This window comes from Myodes glareolus, chromosome 10, assembly GCF_982192425.1.
Source record: "Myodes glareolus chromosome 10, mMyoGla1.1, whole genome shotgun sequence".
Taxonomy (NCBI): Eukaryota; Metazoa; Chordata; class Mammalia; order Rodentia; family Cricetidae; genus Myodes; species Myodes glareolus.
Window position 1 is genome coordinate 57,357,622 of NC_142035.1, and position 16,196 is coordinate 57,373,817.

The 16,196-nt window shown below is 46.4% G+C and overlaps 1 protein-coding gene across 28 annotated transcripts in view; it reads left to right on the forward strand.

Moving 5' to 3' along the window:
- The window catches only part of Ppip5k1 (diphosphoinositol pentakisphosphate kinase 1), a 47,598-nt gene that overhangs the window by 5,590 nt on the left and 25,812 nt on the right, over positions 1-16,196 (forward strand). For 17 of the 28 annotated variants that reach the window (XM_085696342.2, XM_085696337.2, XM_085696335.2 and 14 more), the window contains 22 exons: positions 128-218; positions 437-522; positions 828-982; positions 1,123-1,224; positions 2,007-2,168; positions 2,256-2,377; positions 5,526-5,627; positions 5,927-6,013; positions 6,117-6,192; positions 6,280-6,389; positions 6,471-6,553; positions 7,030-7,161; positions 7,323-7,444; positions 7,668-7,850; positions 10,709-10,850; positions 10,940-11,163; positions 11,405-11,532; positions 11,733-11,847; positions 12,011-12,118; positions 13,136-13,249; positions 13,411-13,575; positions 15,461-15,610. In XM_085696342.2, coding sequence (XP_085552468.2) covers positions 128-218; positions 437-522; positions 828-982; positions 1,123-1,224; positions 2,007-2,168; positions 2,256-2,377; positions 5,526-5,627; positions 5,927-6,013; positions 6,117-6,192; positions 6,280-6,389; positions 6,471-6,553; positions 7,030-7,161; positions 7,323-7,444; positions 7,668-7,850; positions 10,709-10,850; positions 10,940-11,163; positions 11,405-11,532; positions 11,733-11,847; positions 12,011-12,118; positions 13,136-13,249; positions 13,411-13,575; positions 15,461-15,610 — 2,759 coding nt within the window. The remainder of the gene's footprint in view (positions 1-127; positions 219-436; positions 523-827; positions 983-1,122; positions 1,225-2,006; positions 2,169-2,255; positions 2,378-5,525; positions 5,628-5,926; positions 6,014-6,116; positions 6,193-6,279; positions 6,390-6,470; positions 6,554-7,029; positions 7,162-7,322; positions 7,445-7,667; positions 7,851-10,708; positions 10,851-10,939; positions 11,164-11,404; positions 11,533-11,732; positions 11,848-12,010; positions 12,119-13,135; positions 13,250-13,410; positions 13,576-15,460; positions 15,611-16,196) is intronic. The other 11 variants (XM_085696348.2, XM_048459499.3, XM_085696352.2 and 8 more) reach the window with 3 other exon arrangements.

Genomic DNA, 16,196 nt, shown 5'->3' on the forward strand with positions numbered 1-16,196 from the left:
GTGCATGGTTAGCTGTGCTGAGGAGCTCAGTGCAGCCGCTGTCTCTAGCAGGTCACAGTCTGGCCTGCTGCTTCTCACTCTGCCTCTTTGACTTTCTTTGATCCCTCCATTTCTTTCTCCATCACAGGCTTTCCACTGGACAAAGCTGTTGCTTACTCCAAGCTTCGAAACCCCTTCCTTATCAATGATCTGGCCATGCAGTATTACATCCAAGATAGGTATAGCTTCCTATGGACCAGAGGGGTGGGTGGCCCTGAAATGCCCACTTTAGGAAGCCTACTCTGGGATGGGCACAGTGAAGCAAACATGCTTCATTTTTTTGTCCCATTTCATATTGAGTTATAGTTCCCTGTGCAAATAAAATTCCTAGCCTTCTCTGTTTGTCACCCCCACCTTTCCTATGTGGCTAATTTATTTGGGGGGTGGGGCGTGACAGGAGAGAGGTGTACCGGATCCTGCAGGAGGAGGGTATTGATCTGCCAAGATACGCCGTGCTCAACCGTGACCCCGCCTGTCCTGAGGGTGAGTAATTGCCTTTATTTCCATGATTTAGCCTGGTATTTGTTCCTTAAACTTCTGCTCTAGACATATCTGTGTGGGCCTTTGACTGTTGGATTATAGATAGAGTTGTGGGTCTTTAGACAGAGCTGTTGAACTTTTATATAGATATTATCATATCTAAATGCCATATATAAGCATTGCCGTATCTGTTATAGGACGTGGTCATAAAATGTGAAAGGTTGTATAGATTAAAACTTCAGGGAAATAGGAGTTGGAAATACTCTCCAACCTTAGTTCCTAAGAACGATCCCACGCCCATCTTTCAGAGTGCAGCCTGATAGAAGGTGAAGACCAGGTGGAGGTCAATGGAGCTGTCTTTCCCAAGCCCTTTGTGGAGAAGCCAGTGAGTGCAGAGGACCACAATGTTTACATCTACTACCCCAGCTCTGCTGGAGGAGGAAGCCAGCGCCTCTTTCGTAAGGTATGGGAGACATCTGAGCATCTGGGAAGTCAGAGAGTAGAAGGAGGGAGTGAGGTGAGGTTGTTGGGAATAGAGAGGGGATCTATGGGCAAAGCCTAGAGATGGAGGCAATGTTGTTCTCCTTTCCTTCCCTCCTAAAGATCGGCAGTCGGAGCAGCGTTTACTCTCCCGAGAGCAGCGTCCGGAAGACAGGATCATACATCTATGAGGAGTTTATGCCAACAGATGGCACAGATGTTAAGGTTATGGTGGATACAGAGATTTAAAATGTTACAAACATCCGGGTGGGAATGAGGTGCTTGGGAGGCAAGTGGCAGTATGTATGGATCTTAGAAAACAAAATGTGATTTCAACTGACTTCACATTCAAGTGAAGATAGCAAGTGAGATGCATACATTCTCATTTTCCCTATTAGAGTGAGAGCAAGGTGCCATAGTAAATTGTGAAACATTGGTAAATTATTATTTAATAAGGACTAGAAAGTAGTGCCAGAGTCCTAAGGAGAAACCTTTGTAAGTTCGTTGGAATAAGGCTAAGTACCAAAAATATCAGTCTCTGTATTCTCTTTTAAAAAATTGTCTTATTACATTTATTTGTGTGTGTGCACGCACCATTGCATGCATGTAGAGTCAGAGGTCGACTTGGAGGAGTCACTTCTCTCCTTCATCCCTATGAATCCTGGAGATCAGACTTGTCAGCCAACATCTTTCTGCCGAACCATTTCATGACCCAGTCTTTGTATTCTTAATGTTTGGAGGAGTTTTTGTCTTGTCTTTGTTTTAAGACAGGTTCTTACTGTGTAGCTCTGGCTGACTTAAGACTTGCTGTGTAGACCAGGTTGTCACTGAACTCATGAAGTCCTGCCTCTGCCTCCTGAGTGCTGGGACTGAAGGCGGGTGCCACCACTCTTGACTGGGCAGAGTTTGGTTTTTCTTGTGGAAGAGTCTACAGACCTAGTGCTCATATTGTCTTCTCACACACAGGGTGAGCTGTGGGCATACTCAGTGGTGCTCTGTACCCGCAGGTGTATACAGTGGGGCCCGATTATGCCCATGCTGAAGCTAGAAAGTCTCCAGCTCTGGATGGGAAGGTTGAACGAGACAGCGAGGGGAAGGAGGTTCGCTATCCAGTCATGCTGACCGCCATGGAAAAGCTAGTAGCCAGGAAAGTCTGCGTAGCTTTTAAGGTAGAGAGGGCTCATGGGGCTGTGGGATGAAGGGAAGAAACGGGCAGGGTTTGGGAGCTGATTCACTCTGCCTTTTTGCTTTTGCAGCAAACAGTCTGTGGGTTTGACCTTCTTCGTGCCAACGGTCACTCCTTTGTGTGTGATGTCAATGGCTTTAGCTTTGTCAAGAACTCAATGAAATATTATGATGACTGTGCCAAGATTCTTGGGTAAGAGACATATGGGCTAGGGTACAGGGAAGAGGGCTCAGGAGCCTTCTCTTCACAAAGCGGGTGTGATGTCTGTGCTGTTACCCCAACACTTGGGAGATGGAAGCAGTTTGAAACTGTCCTGGGATACATGAGGCTGTGTGGATAAATAAATAAATAAATAAACAAACAAACAAATAAAGCTTTTGCTTTATTTTAACTATTTTAAAAACTATTCAAAAGTCAAAAATGAAAAAGGAGAAAGAGCTACTCAGCCCCTGCTGCCTCCGTAATGCATTCCTCAGAGATGACTGCTATTAACAGTGTTAGCTGTGACAGATTGCCTTTCTCTCCCATGTGTAAATAGCTATATTTAGTTTACTGACTGTGATAATACTGGGATTTTGCATTCAAAATAGCATGTAATGCCTAAACCATTCAAAAAAACCTAAGGAATGATGATACAGTGAGCATCGCAGGTGTGGTGGTTCTAGCCAAGCCCTGTCTTAACAAGTACACCATTAGGCCAGATATGGTGGTCCATACCCTTAATCCCAGCACTCGGGAGCCAGAGGCAAACAGATCTCTGTGAATTCCAGGCCAGCCTGGTCTGCATCACGAATTCCAGGCCAGTCAGAGCTACACAGTGAGAGACCTATCTCAGAAAGCAAACAAGTACATTGTTGAGAGTGGCATGGTGGCTCTGAGGATAGAGCGTATGTGTGTGCACAAGCCTAGCTATGGGAATTTGATCCCTGGAACCTACGTAGAGGTGGGAAGAGGGAAGCAGCTCCACAAATTTGTTTTCTAACTCCACACCCATGCCATAACATACATACCCACTAACACATCATGCACACTTATGCACCCAATAATTAATGAAAAAATCCAGATTTTTAAGATTTGGGCCGGGTGTGGTGGTGCACACACTTTTAAGCACTTAGGAGGCAGAGGCAGATGGATCTCCATGAGTTTGAGGCCAGCCTGGTCTACATAGTGAGTTCCAGGAAGCCAGAGCTATGTAGTGAGACCCTGTCCCAAACAAACAAAAACAAACAAACAAAATCTTAGTTATGGTAGTTCCCATCTGTAATCACAGTAGGAAGGTTGTCACAAGTTTGAGGCTACTTTAAGCTACAGAGTGCTGGTGGCACACACCTTTAATCCCAGGACTTGGGAGGCAGAGGCACATGGATCTCTGAGTTTGAGGCCACTATGTGTGAGTTCCAGGACAGCCAAAGCTACACAGAGAAATCTTGTCTTGAAAACAAACAAACAAAAGCAAATAATTAAAACCAAAAATATTCTATTAAGGACAGACATGAAGGTATACACATATAATACCACATTCAACAGTTTGAGGCAAGAGAGTTTCAAGTCTGAGGCAAGGCTTTGCTTCAGAGCAAGACTATCTGAAAAATGCTGGAGATGTAGTAGAATTGCTTGCCTGAAGTCCTGGGCTCAGTCCCCAGTGTTCATAAAAGTAGTGTTGGCTCAGACTGGAGTCCCAGCATTTGGGAGGCGAAGGCAGTGTGGGGACCGAGAAGGAATCAGGCTTAGTCAGTGAAGCGCATACTGTGCAGGTGTGAAGACCCAGATCTGAATCCCAGCACCCATGTCACAAGTCGTGAGTAGCCTGTAATTGCAGCATAAGGAGGCAGAAACAAGGCGATCCTAAGGGCTCACTGTCCAGCCAGTCTAGATGATTGGTGAGCTCCAGGTCAACCAACCGGTGGAGAGTGGTCAAGGATGACACCTGACTGTGACCTCTGACCTCCACAGGCATACATAGGCTGGTGTATGCACCTGTACACAGGAATATAACCCCATCTACCTACACATATACACATACAAAATAGAACCTAAAAATTATCTGCTATGTAGTGAGTTTGAGGCCAGCCTGGGATACCTGAGAAGAAAATATATACTTTTAAGAAGTCGTGAAGACTGGGTGTGATGGCCCATGCTTTTAATTCTGGTGCTTGAGAGAGGTATGAGGTCTCTGTGAGTTCAAGACCAGTCGGGGCTACAGGAGTGAGACTCTGTCTGAAACAGAATATATGAGGCTGGATATGTGGTTCAGATGGTCTAAGAGCTTGCTATGCAAACCTGGTGACCTGAGTACAGTCCCAGGAACCCATGTAAGAGTTGAAGGAGAGAACTGAGAGTTGTCCTCTGACTGCCACATGCCCATGCCCACACATATGCATTACACACACAAGCACACACACCCATGCCCACACATAGACATCACACACAAGCACACACACCTATGCCCACACATAGACATCACACACACAAAACTAATCAGTTAATTAATTAAAAAGTTCAAGATGGACATGGTAGTACATATCTATAATACTAGCAGAAGCATGAGAATCTTGGAATTCAAGACCAGTCTGCTCTACATGTGAGTACCAGCCCAGCCAGGGATACATAGTGAGGCTCTGTCTCAGAAGTTTTTTTCACACATGTATTAGAAAAATAAAAGCAGGGCTAGAGAAAAGACTCAGCAGTTGAGAGCACTGTTGTTCTTGTAGAGGACCTGACTTAGGTTCACAACCATCCATAATTCCAGTTCTAAGGGATCAGTGCCTTCTTCAGACCTCTGTGGTCACCGGGCACACACATGAGCACATACATGCAGGCTAAACACTCATAAAGTAAAATAAAATTTAAAAGAAGTAAAAGAATGTATGAGTTAAACCTGGTGGTATATGTCTGTAATCTTAACACTGGGATTGTGAGAGGTAGGATTAGGAGACTCAAGAATTCAAGGCTAGTCTACTGAGCTGGAGGCCAGCTTGGCCTACATGAGATCCTGTTTGAAAACAAAAATAAAGAAAAGAAAAAGAATATAGTTGAAATGCCTGCATAGTGCAGTGCTGAGGTTAAATCCTTTGCCCACACTCAAAGGGAACATTAACCTTAACTGGTTTATCACTGCCATGCTTTTGTTTCTGCCAAATGGTTAGGTGCTGTGGCAAATGCGTTTAGCAACTGAGCCATGTCCCTGGACTTTTTTTTTTTTAATGGTGTTCTTGTTTGGACGTTTCAAGCTTTATATTAATGCTTTCTTTTGCTGCATGACTGCATATATATGTATGGCCTTCTGTCATACAATTGTTCGTTTATTTTTCATTCAACTTTGTTATGCTTTGCCTCATAGGAACACCATTATGCGGGAGCTTGCCCCACAGTTCCAGATCCCATGGTCCATCCCCACAGAAGCCGAGGACATTCCCATTGTCCCTACCACATCTGGCACTATGTAAGGAAACATTAAAAATCTGGGATGGGTGGCGGTGGTGCAAATCTTTAATACTAGCACTTGGGAGACAGAGGCAGGCAGATCTCTGTGAGTTCAAGGCCAGCCTGGTCTACAGAGCGAGTTCTAGGACAGGCTTCAAAAGCTACACAGAGATACCCTGTCTTGAAAAGAAAATATGAAACTCCAGCACCGTGTCTAATCTCAGCGCCCTTTGTTCTCTGATGTCTCGAGTAGAATGCAATGGTGGGAGGTGAAGGTTTGGGGTGGGAGAATGACTCTGAGAACACTTCCGATCCTAGGATGGAGCTCCGCTGTGTCATCGCAATTATCCGTCATGGAGATCGAACTCCAAAGCAGAAGATGAAGATGGAAGTGACCCACCCGAGGTAGCAAGAACAGCCTAATTTAGATGGATAGTTCTTTGTAGGGAGAATGGATGGAGCACAGTTCCCAGGAGGTCTGATTTCTTTTATTTTTACTTCTTTAAAGGTTTTTTGCTCTCTTTGAAAAACATGGTGGATACAAGACGGGAAAATTAAAACTTAAGCGACCTGAGCAGCTCCAGGTAAGGTGTTGGGTCTGGGCAGGAGCCCTAGTGGGGTTGAGAAGGGATGGCCGGGAAGGCCTACACGGTTCCCGGTGGTCTCTCTAGGAAGTGCTGGACATTACGAGGCTCCTGCTGGCTGAACTGGAGAAAGAACCAGGCACTGAGATTGAGGAGAAGAGCGGGAAGCTGGAGCAGCTGAAGTCTGTGCTGGAGATGTGAGAGAGGGGACAGCAGCAGGAGCTCCTCACAGGAACTCAGGTGCAGGGCGGAATGTGATGCCTGGCTGTTCCCTGCAGGTACGGCCACTTCTCGGGTATCAATCGGAAGGTGCAGCTGACTTACTACCCCCACGGAGTGAAAGCTTCCAACGAGGGCCAAGGTGAGCAGCTCTCCCGCATCTCGTCCTCCTTTTCTTCTTTCAAGTTTCTAAAATTATGTTTAATTATTTAGTGGGGGTGGGCACACATGCCAGAGAGCACCTGTGGAGCTCAGAGGACAACAGTGGGGGTCGGTCCCCTCTTTCTACCACATTGGTCCTAGAGGTAGACCTTGGGTGCTTAGGTTTGGTGGCAGATACCTCTACCAGCTGAGCCATCTCACTGGCCTCTCTTTTAAGACATGGTCTTGCTGTGTAACCCAGGCTGACCTCAAATTCCCAGCAATCCTCATGCCTCCATTTTCCAAGAGCTGGTTTTCCAGGCATGTAACACCATACTCGGCTCTCAGATCTCTTATTCTCAACCTTGTGGATGGTTTCCACCTGTAATTACCTCTGTTCTTGTCAGAAGCCTAATGTCTATGTGTTCCCATCATAATCCCTGGGAAATGCCCATCCACTGTGCCTTCTTCCGTCAGATCCACAGAGGGAAGCCCTGGCTCCGTCTCTCTTGCTGGTACTGAAGTGGGGTGGAGAGCTGACTCCTGATGGCCGTGTGCAGGCCGAGGAGCTGGGGCGAGCTTTTCGCTGCATGTACCCTGGAGGCCAGGGTAAGTGTTGGAAAATGAGTGCCCAGCAAGGCTGGGATAAGATAATCAGAGGGAGGGGAGGGGAGGGGAGGGGCAGCTGCTGTGAGGATGCTAAAGGGACAGTTAATATGTTCCCCACACGGCTGGGTGACAGTCTGTGCTGGCGTTCCCCTTTGCTCCAGGTGACTATGCTGGCTTCCCTGGCTGTGGGCTGCTTCGCCTCCACAGCACTTTCCGTCACGACCTCAAGATCTACGCATCCGACGAGGGTCGCGTCCAGATGACTGCTGCTGCCTTCGCGAAGGTAGGCCCTCTCGTTCTTCCATTGCCTCTGCTTCCGTTAGGTAGAGAAACAGGGTTTGGAGGACTCAATGGAAAGGGTTCAAGAGCTGCTGTGCTAATTCAGAGCCGTCTGTGTCCAGAGGGGCTGGGACCGGTTGGAGTCGGCCTCTTCAGGCGCTCTCTTCATCCCATGTCTGGGATGTTGACCCGGAAGAGAAGCTAGTAGACCCGTGCTTTCCTTCCAGGGCCTCCTGGCTCTAGAAGGGGAGCTAACACCCATTTTGGTGCAAATGGTGAAGAGCGCCAACATGAACGGACTGCTGGACAGCGACAGTGACTCCCTGAGCAGCTGTCAGCACCGCGTCAAGGCACGGCTGCATCACATTTTGCAGCAGGATGCACCCTTTGGCCCCGAGGACTATGACCAGGTGACATGCGCCTCCTCTCTGTACCCCAGCTACCCTGCAACCTAATTCCTAACATTCTAAATACTACTACCTGTTATATGCTAGGCACTGGTTTAGGATATTTATTAATCTACAGTATTTTGTTTAATCCTCCCAACCACCCTTTGGGGTAAATTCATGCCCACAGTTTTCATTATCCACAAATTTAAAGATTAAAATTATTAATGTAAGGGCTGGAGAGATGGCTCAGATGTTAAGCTACTCTTCCAGAGGTCCTGAGTTCAATTTCCAGCAATCACATGATGACTCACAAGCATCTGTAATGAGATCTGGTGCCCTCTTCTAGCCTGCATACATACATGCAGACAGAATACTATACATAATGAATAAACAAATCTTTAAAAATTTATTTATTTATGAAAATATGTTGATATAAGTTTGGCATCAGGGTTCATTTGGCAGACATATCATGAGACTATTTAGAATCCTTATTTATTTCACTCAATGTAAATGTCATACATTTTGCTGCATTAATATTAGTGTGTTTGATTGTGTCTTAAACTCTGCTGGAGGTATTATGTCCCCTGTGGTTTATGTTTTAAAGCCTGTAATCTAAAGGAAAGCGTAGTTCTGAGACCGCTGACTTTGGGTCTTGAAGTTGGAGGACTGTTTGAGTGATGTATGTGAAAACTGCCCCCAGGATTATAACGTAGAGCACTCACCAGTTCATTGCCTCAGTCCTGGGCTCATCTGGCCTTACTTGTGCTTTCCTGAAGTAGTAGTGCAGTGCTGGTTGGGGTGGGAATCTATTACATCTGGAGGTTTAACTAGAATTGTGGGATAGCTGGCTTTTGACTTCATCCTCTCCCTGTAACTGCAGGACCTGTCCCCTTCACAAGAATTTGTCATGTGATTGGTCTAGTATCTTAGTTTTCTCAGGGGAAGTTAGAAGCCTTTTTTTTTTTTTTTGAGGCAGGATGTTGCCATGGAGCCTGGGTTGGTCTTGAACTTTCAGTGACCCTCCTGCCTCTGCCTCCTGTCTACAGAGCTTCCAAGCTTTCTAAAGCAGGGGTCCAGAAAGAACACAATAAATGGTTGTTATTTTATCATGGTGAAGCAGTCACAAAGCGAGGCCTGGTTCACAGAAAGAGAGAAAGACAAAGAATTAATGGTCACCTTAATCTTCTGGGAACTATTACAACTGCCCTACCCTCTTTCATCTTACAGAGGAGGAACCTAAGTTCCAAGTAACTTAAACAACCCTTTCAAGGTGGTGGAGGCAGTCTAGACCTCAGGAGTCTTCTCTGAAGGCCTCACTGCTTAGTACTTCAGTCTCTGCTGCCCATCAGCGTTGATGGCAGTTACTATTCCCAAATCAGTCTTCTTTTTCCTGAGTATCTAGGCCACAGTTGGCCAGGTATTGGGTTGGGTTTGTTTGTTTGTTTGTTTGCTTGCTTGCTTGTTTACTGTCCCACACTTAATTTTGATAAGTTCTTTATTTTAGTATGTATTTAAATTTTTTTATGTGAATGAGTGTTTTGCCTGCACACATACATAAACACCGCGTTTGTACCATGCCCATAGAGGGCAGAAGAGGGCATCAGATCCCTGGAGTTACTGACGATTGTGAGCTGCCACGTGGGTGCTGGAAACCAAACTCAGGTCCTCTAGAAGAGCAGACTCACTCTTAACAGCAGAGCCATTTCTCTGGTCCCTCTGGTAGCTTCTTGAATGACTCACCAAGGGGCAGACTTGTTTCCTTATTTTCCCAGCTAGTCTAGTGTTGTTCACTGTCAAGCAGAAAATCTAGGGTTTCTCCCTTTCTTTATGCCTCCTTTTGTTAGTGAGAATGAAGCTTGTGAGACCTTAGCTAGAACTCCATCCACCCTTAGTCCTTCCCATCTTGTCTATTTTAGTATTTTAGTTTGTTTGTTTATTTACTTATTTGTTGTTTTTCAAGACAGGGACAGGGTGTCTCTGTATAGCCCAGGTTGTCCTGGAACTCACTCTGTAGACCAGGCTGGGTCAAACTCACAGAGATTCTCCGTCTCTACCTCCCGAGTGCTGGTACTAAAGGTGTGTGCTACCACTGCCCAGTTTATGTTTGTTTTTAAGTGTATATGTGCATATGTATCTGTGTGTGGGTTTGTGCACTGGCGCCTAGGTGCCTGTGGAGTCCAGAAGAGGTGTTAAATCTCCTGGAACTAGAGTTCTAAGTAGCTGTGCGCTACCCACGTGGGTGCTGGGAACTAGACCCTGACCTGTGCAGAAACAGTAATTGCTCTTAACTGCTGAGCCATCTCTGCAGTCCTCCTCATTTTGTATTGATGGTAACTGTCTTAAATTGAAGCTGGTTGTGGTGGTGCACACCTTTAATCCCAGTACTCAGGAAGCAAAAGTAAGGTGGATCTCTGTGAGTCTGAGGCCAGCCTGGTCTACAGAGTGAATTCTAGGCCAGCCAAGGCTACATAGCAAGACCTTATCTCAAAAACAAGCCTAGCAAATGAAAGACTGTAGGTCAGTGTGAGACAGTCCTCTCTGATTCTCATCAGGACATTCCACAGAGACTGTAAGGAATTTATTCTTTATTCTCCAGCATTTCTCTTGTGTATTTTACAGTCCCCAAGTAAAGTATACTTTACTTATAAGTGTACTTTAATTTCTCTGGACTCTGAAACTTTTAAGACGGTCCCCTCATGGATGATTGTGTGTTGGAGCAGACAGTGTCCTCATTTAAAGGCCCAGAACTGTCAGGTTGCCCAGGAACAAAAGATCCCTCCTGAAATGAGCCAGCAGGCAGATCTGTATTACAGCCAGTTTCTCTGTAGTAAACCACAGTCTGGGAATTGCCCTGAGCCTGTGCTCTCTGTTCCTCACAGCTGGCTCCCACCGGAAGCACTTCTCTCCTCAACTCCATGTCTATAATCCAGAATCCTGTCAAAGTCTGTAATCAGGTGTTTTCCCTGATTGAAAACCTAACCCACCAGATTCGGGAACGGATGCAGGACCCCAGCTCTGTAGGTGGGTGTGATTACTACTGTCTGCCCTCCAAAGTCTCAGGCATGGATGCATCCCTCCGGTTCTATGCTGACTGTCTGCCTTCCCCTCAGACCTGCAGCTCTACCACAGTGAGACACTAGAGCTAATGCTGCAGCGTTGGAGCAAACTAGAGCGTGACTTTCGGCACAAGAGCGGGCGCTATGACATCAGCAAGATCCCTGATATCTACGACTGTGTCAAGTATGATGTGCAGCATAACGGGAGTCTGGGGCTTCAGGGCACAGCCGAGTTGCTGCATCTTTCAAAAGCTCTGGCCGATGTGGTCATTCCCCAGGTGTGTCTCATATAGTGGATCCAGTGGGAAGAATGGGAGGGGAGAAAAGAAATGGACCTTGAAAGGAAACTTGGAGAAGGAATTGAGTTTCTACAGTTCCCAGGGCTAGTCTGGGCATCAGGACTGACTGAGGAGACTTTTGGAGGGGATGTGATGGACAGGAAGGAAAAGCCAGGCCTGAGGGAAACATGTGTGGCAAGACTAACTGAGTTGCTTCTTCTTCCTGGCCTGTGACCCTCAGGAGTATGGGATTAGTCGGGAGGAGAAAATGGAAATTGCTGTGGGCTTCTGTCTTCCACTTCTGCGGAAAATCCTGCTTGACCTACAGAGAACCCACGAGGATGAGTCTGTCAACAAGCTGCATCCCCTGTGAGGGAGGGCTGGGAGGGGAACTGGATGGAGGGAGGGGGGCCTGCTGGGAGCCCTGGGGAAATCAAGGCTAAGACAGGTGGGGAGCCAAGAAGAGGCAGGGTCTGGGATGGTGAGGAGAGAAGTCTTTAGGTGGGAGGAGGAGTTGTCATAAGGAAAAGAATTGTCTGACTGGGTATCTGATTTAACTTTCACGCCAGGTACTCCCGTGGAGTGCTCTCTCCAGGGCGCCATGTTCGAACACGTCTGTATTTCACCAGCGAAAGTCACGTTCACTCCCTACTCAGTGTCTTCCGTTATGGGGGACTTCTTGATGTAAGCACCCCCTCCCTCCTCCGACCTCTGAGCATCTTTTCTAGCAGTCATCAGCCGTCCTTGCGTTTGTTTTTCCTGTGGGCGTTTGTCATCCTCCTCGGTCCCCTGCCCACTCCTCTTACTTGTCCTTGGGCACTGGCTTACCTTTGTTTGTGTTTGGTAGGAGACCCAGGATGCACAGTGGCAGCGAGCTTTGGCTTATCTTAGTGCCATCTCAGAGCTCAACTACATGACCCAGATTGTTATCATGCTTTATGAGGACAACACACGGGTGAGGAGCCAGCCGGTGGGATGAGGAGAGGGCCCTTCTTCCTACTTCCATTAAAAAGCAACTTACCTTTTATTTTTAGACACTTAGGGTGCTCATGCGCGTGTATGTGTGTGTATGCATGCATGCGCACGTGTGCGCAAGTAGGTATGTGCAGGCATGCACCGTACATGTATAACAATCAGTGTGTGCATGCACTTGTAAAGATGTATGTATACCGTACATGTATAGAGATCAGTGTGTGCATGTGTGTGCATAGGTGTTTGTAAGCACACACTATGTATGTATAAAGATCAGTGTGTGTGCAGACATGCACTGTACATGTATAGAGATCAGAGAACAACTTGCAGAAGTTGACTTTCTTCTTCACTGCAGTGGGATCAAACTCAGATCATTGGGGTTAGTGGCAGACACCTTTACCTGCTGAGCTGTCCCACTGGTTCACAAAATCTTTCTTATTCTTAGATTTTTTATAGACTTTGGTCAGTAGTTTTTCTTCAACTGCCATATCTGTTGCTCTCTTTACAGTGTACTTAATAAGTTTGTTTTCATCTTAAAGAAAAAGAATTTCTAGAATCCAGCTAGATGCAGTGTGTAGGTGCAACATGGCTCAGAGCACCTAGGAAGATCCTACTGGAACAGAACCTCTGTTCTGGGGTGATGTTGAGCCAGAGAGATAACCTAGAACATCTGTAGAATTTGGGACAATATTTTATGAGTCTTGCTTCTGCTGATATTGCTGTGTGTGTGTCAGTCTTAGCAAAGACATCTTTAAAATTCTGCTGTGTATACCATAGCCAAGCTGTTACTAGGAGAGATGGAAAGAAAAGATTGTAGAACGGGAGGTGAGGCGTGAGCTCCTATAATAGATGAGTCCCAGACTGAGGGCAAGACCCTGAAACCTCAGTCCTGGCTTTCCTGGGTGGTTGTATCCTTGTGAGTTCCTCTCTGTTGCTCCCGCGTGTCTTGTCACCACATCCAGATTCTCCCAATTACCCTTCATATGGTGATGCCCCATAGGACCCATTGTCAGAGGAACGATTCCATGTGGAGCTCCACTTCAGCCCTGGGGTGAAAGGTATTGAAGAGGGCAGTGCCCCAGCTGGCTGTGGATTCCGCCCAGCTTCTTCAGAGGTGGGTCAGAGAGCTGGGATTTGGGGCTCTAGGACTTAGGGACCAGGGAATCGGGTGGTAGGAAACTGGGAAGTAATCAAGGGTGGTTAAAAGGGATGAAGAGTTTGATATTAGGAAGATGAAAATCATCAATGTCTCTCCATTTGTCTATTATGGAACAGAATGAGGAGATGAAAGCAGATCAAGGCAGCATAGAGAACCTGTGCCCAGGGAAGGCCTCAGATGAACCAGACCGAGCATTGCAGACCTCTCCCCAACCTGTCGAGGGCACTGGCCTCCCAAGGAGGTCACCCCTCATTCGGAATCGAAAAGCTGGATCCATGGAGGTAATGAGACAGACAAGATGATGATGGGGGTACCAGTACTCGTAGGAAAATATCTTCCTTTCCTCTGAATCTTCTTGAGACTTAGAGCTTGAGTCCCCTTGCAGTGGTGTTATGTTTACCTAATATTTCTTTCACAGCTGGTCTCCAGTAGGACTTCTTTAAGCTGGTTGTTACTTGTGATGTTAAAGACTTACCCAGGAGCAATACCTAAGGGGAAAAATTTTAGGATAAAGTAGAGACAGAATGACTTCTGGGCTGATATCACCATTTGACTCTCAGAAGCTGTGTGACCTTGTCCAGGTAGCTTCTCAAGCCTTGCATCTTTTTCCATCTATACGATATGAGCAATAACCTTATCTTATAACCTAAACCTTATCTTATAGATGCACTAAAAGTCACTGCAGTAGCAATGCAGTTGGTGATGGAGGCCAGGCCCTCTCCTCTCCTGTTTGTTCAGGCTTGAGCAGTTCTTGGCACTTGAATGCCGTTAGGGTTATCTAGATTGTCATGCCAGAAGGATGATTGATCATCCAGAGTCTATGTGTCTCTCCTAATGAGGAGGTTTATCTGCTTGGGTCTGTGTTGTGATACTTTTAGAATTTTTCTCAAATCCCACTTCTGGTTTTCTAATCTAGAGGACAGAACTTGTATAGATTTATCACCGCATCTCCTTACTTTCCTCAGGTTTGGATTTGTCTTTCTTGGTAATGAAGTTTTCTTCTTTGGCCCAATGATACTTTCTTTAATTGTCTCCATGACTTTCCTCTCAATGTCATAACTTATTCCTGTATCAGAGACTTTGCCTGGTCTGGATGCTGCTCGGAATCATGGATCTATTCAACTGCTCTCTACAGGCCTCTGTCTTATGGGACTTGTTTTTTCTGTTTTAGGGATATCTCAGAAAAATCTATAATAAGCTTTCATGGTTAATGCAGAAATTTACATTTCAGATTTTAGAGAAGACCAAGAAAATAAACTGCAGTCTCTGGCCAGATTTACCCTTTGCTTCCTGACTGTTTTAGGGGGTTGCTGATTGGAACATGCAGTTTCTTTCGCAGAGATGTGCCTTAGTTTCCTGAGGTGCAGGTGGAACTGGGTGCCCAGCACTCTGCACACACTGTCACTCCTGTGCAGTAGATCCAACGGACGGGACAGTATGTGATTGTCTTCCTGGGCTGTCCCTTTGTCATCTTATATCAGCACAGGGGACATAAGCAATAACTCTCTCAGACTTACTGGGATTGTCTTCTTTCTGGAAGTTTCCTTGAGTGTGATCCCTTTTCTTTGTGGTATTGGTGATTGAACCCAGAGCCTCACATATGCCAGGCAAGTGTTCTAACCACTGAGCAGCATCCCCAGCCCTTTCTGTTGTCTTTTATTTTGAGACTGGGTTTGCTGAATTACCAAGGTTGATTTTGAACTCACCTTGTAGCACATGCAGACTTTGAACTGGTGATCTTGCCTTATCCTCCTGAGCTGGACTCACAGGCTTGAGCCTCCAGAACTATCTGTGATTCCTGTTGTAACTACATTCCTTCTTTTGGGTCACTGGTATTGTTCATTCAGGGTGATGACTACTCAGAATGTGCTCCTCAGCCAGTCCTTAGTCACACAGCCTTATATTATTAATGTTTTCTTTCCCTGCTCTGTAGGCCAGTATTGGACATCTTGTCCTCATCAATGACATCTCATCCCTCCTTCTTCTCTTGTCTTCTCATATTTTTGAACTGTTTTAGATTATAAAATTTGTGACCTTACTAGCAACTGTGCCCTAGCTGGCCATCCTCTCCAGCTCTCTAACTGACTCTGCCCTTTGGGCACTGGGGCATTGGGAGCGTGGGGGCTAAAGGAGCCTTGACCGGCTTTCCACCCGGTCTGATTGCAGGTCATGAACATGCAGTGCACGGGGAACCTGGACCTGATCCCCTTGAGGGGACGGCGCCGCAGGAGGTCAGGAGACCTCCCTCGGCTTTCCCCAGCCATCGGCCTACAGCCCCGGGCTGTGTCCACCACTCACCTGGCTTCCTGCACACAGGTGTCTCTTCCCGCCTTGCCTTCCTTTCCTGCCTTCTGTCTTTGCTTTTGGGATCTAGGGAAACTGCTCATTGTTTAGGTGGGATGTATGTTGGGAGCTGTGTGATTGGCCCTCATGGTTATTTTGGGGGAAAAAGAATCAATTTCGTGTATCCAGGAAGAAAATAATTGGAGGGGAGGGCTTCTTGGCTTAAATACGAAACTGAGGATGGCTCCATTCACCCCAGCTGTCTCTGGAGAAAAGAGAGGGCAGGCCATACTTTATTTGTGGCTGAGTCACTGTGATTTCTATGTCCTAGGAAGGAGCAGGTAAGACTGAAGTGCCTACTCGGCTGAGGACGACAAATGGTTGGATCGCGGTTCTCCAGATCGGGGGTTGGGGGGGGAGCTGCAAAGACCAGTGTTTGGGCAGTAGACATGCCTTCTAACATAGATGGACTCCCTGGACAGTTCACTCTGCAGCGTGCACTCTGTTCCCTTTTTATTCCTCTTCCACCATAAAAATCTTTTGGCTCATCTAATCTTTTTGATACTGCTTGGCTTTGTAGGGGCAAGAATTCAGAACCTGGGTTTTCTACTTTGAGGTG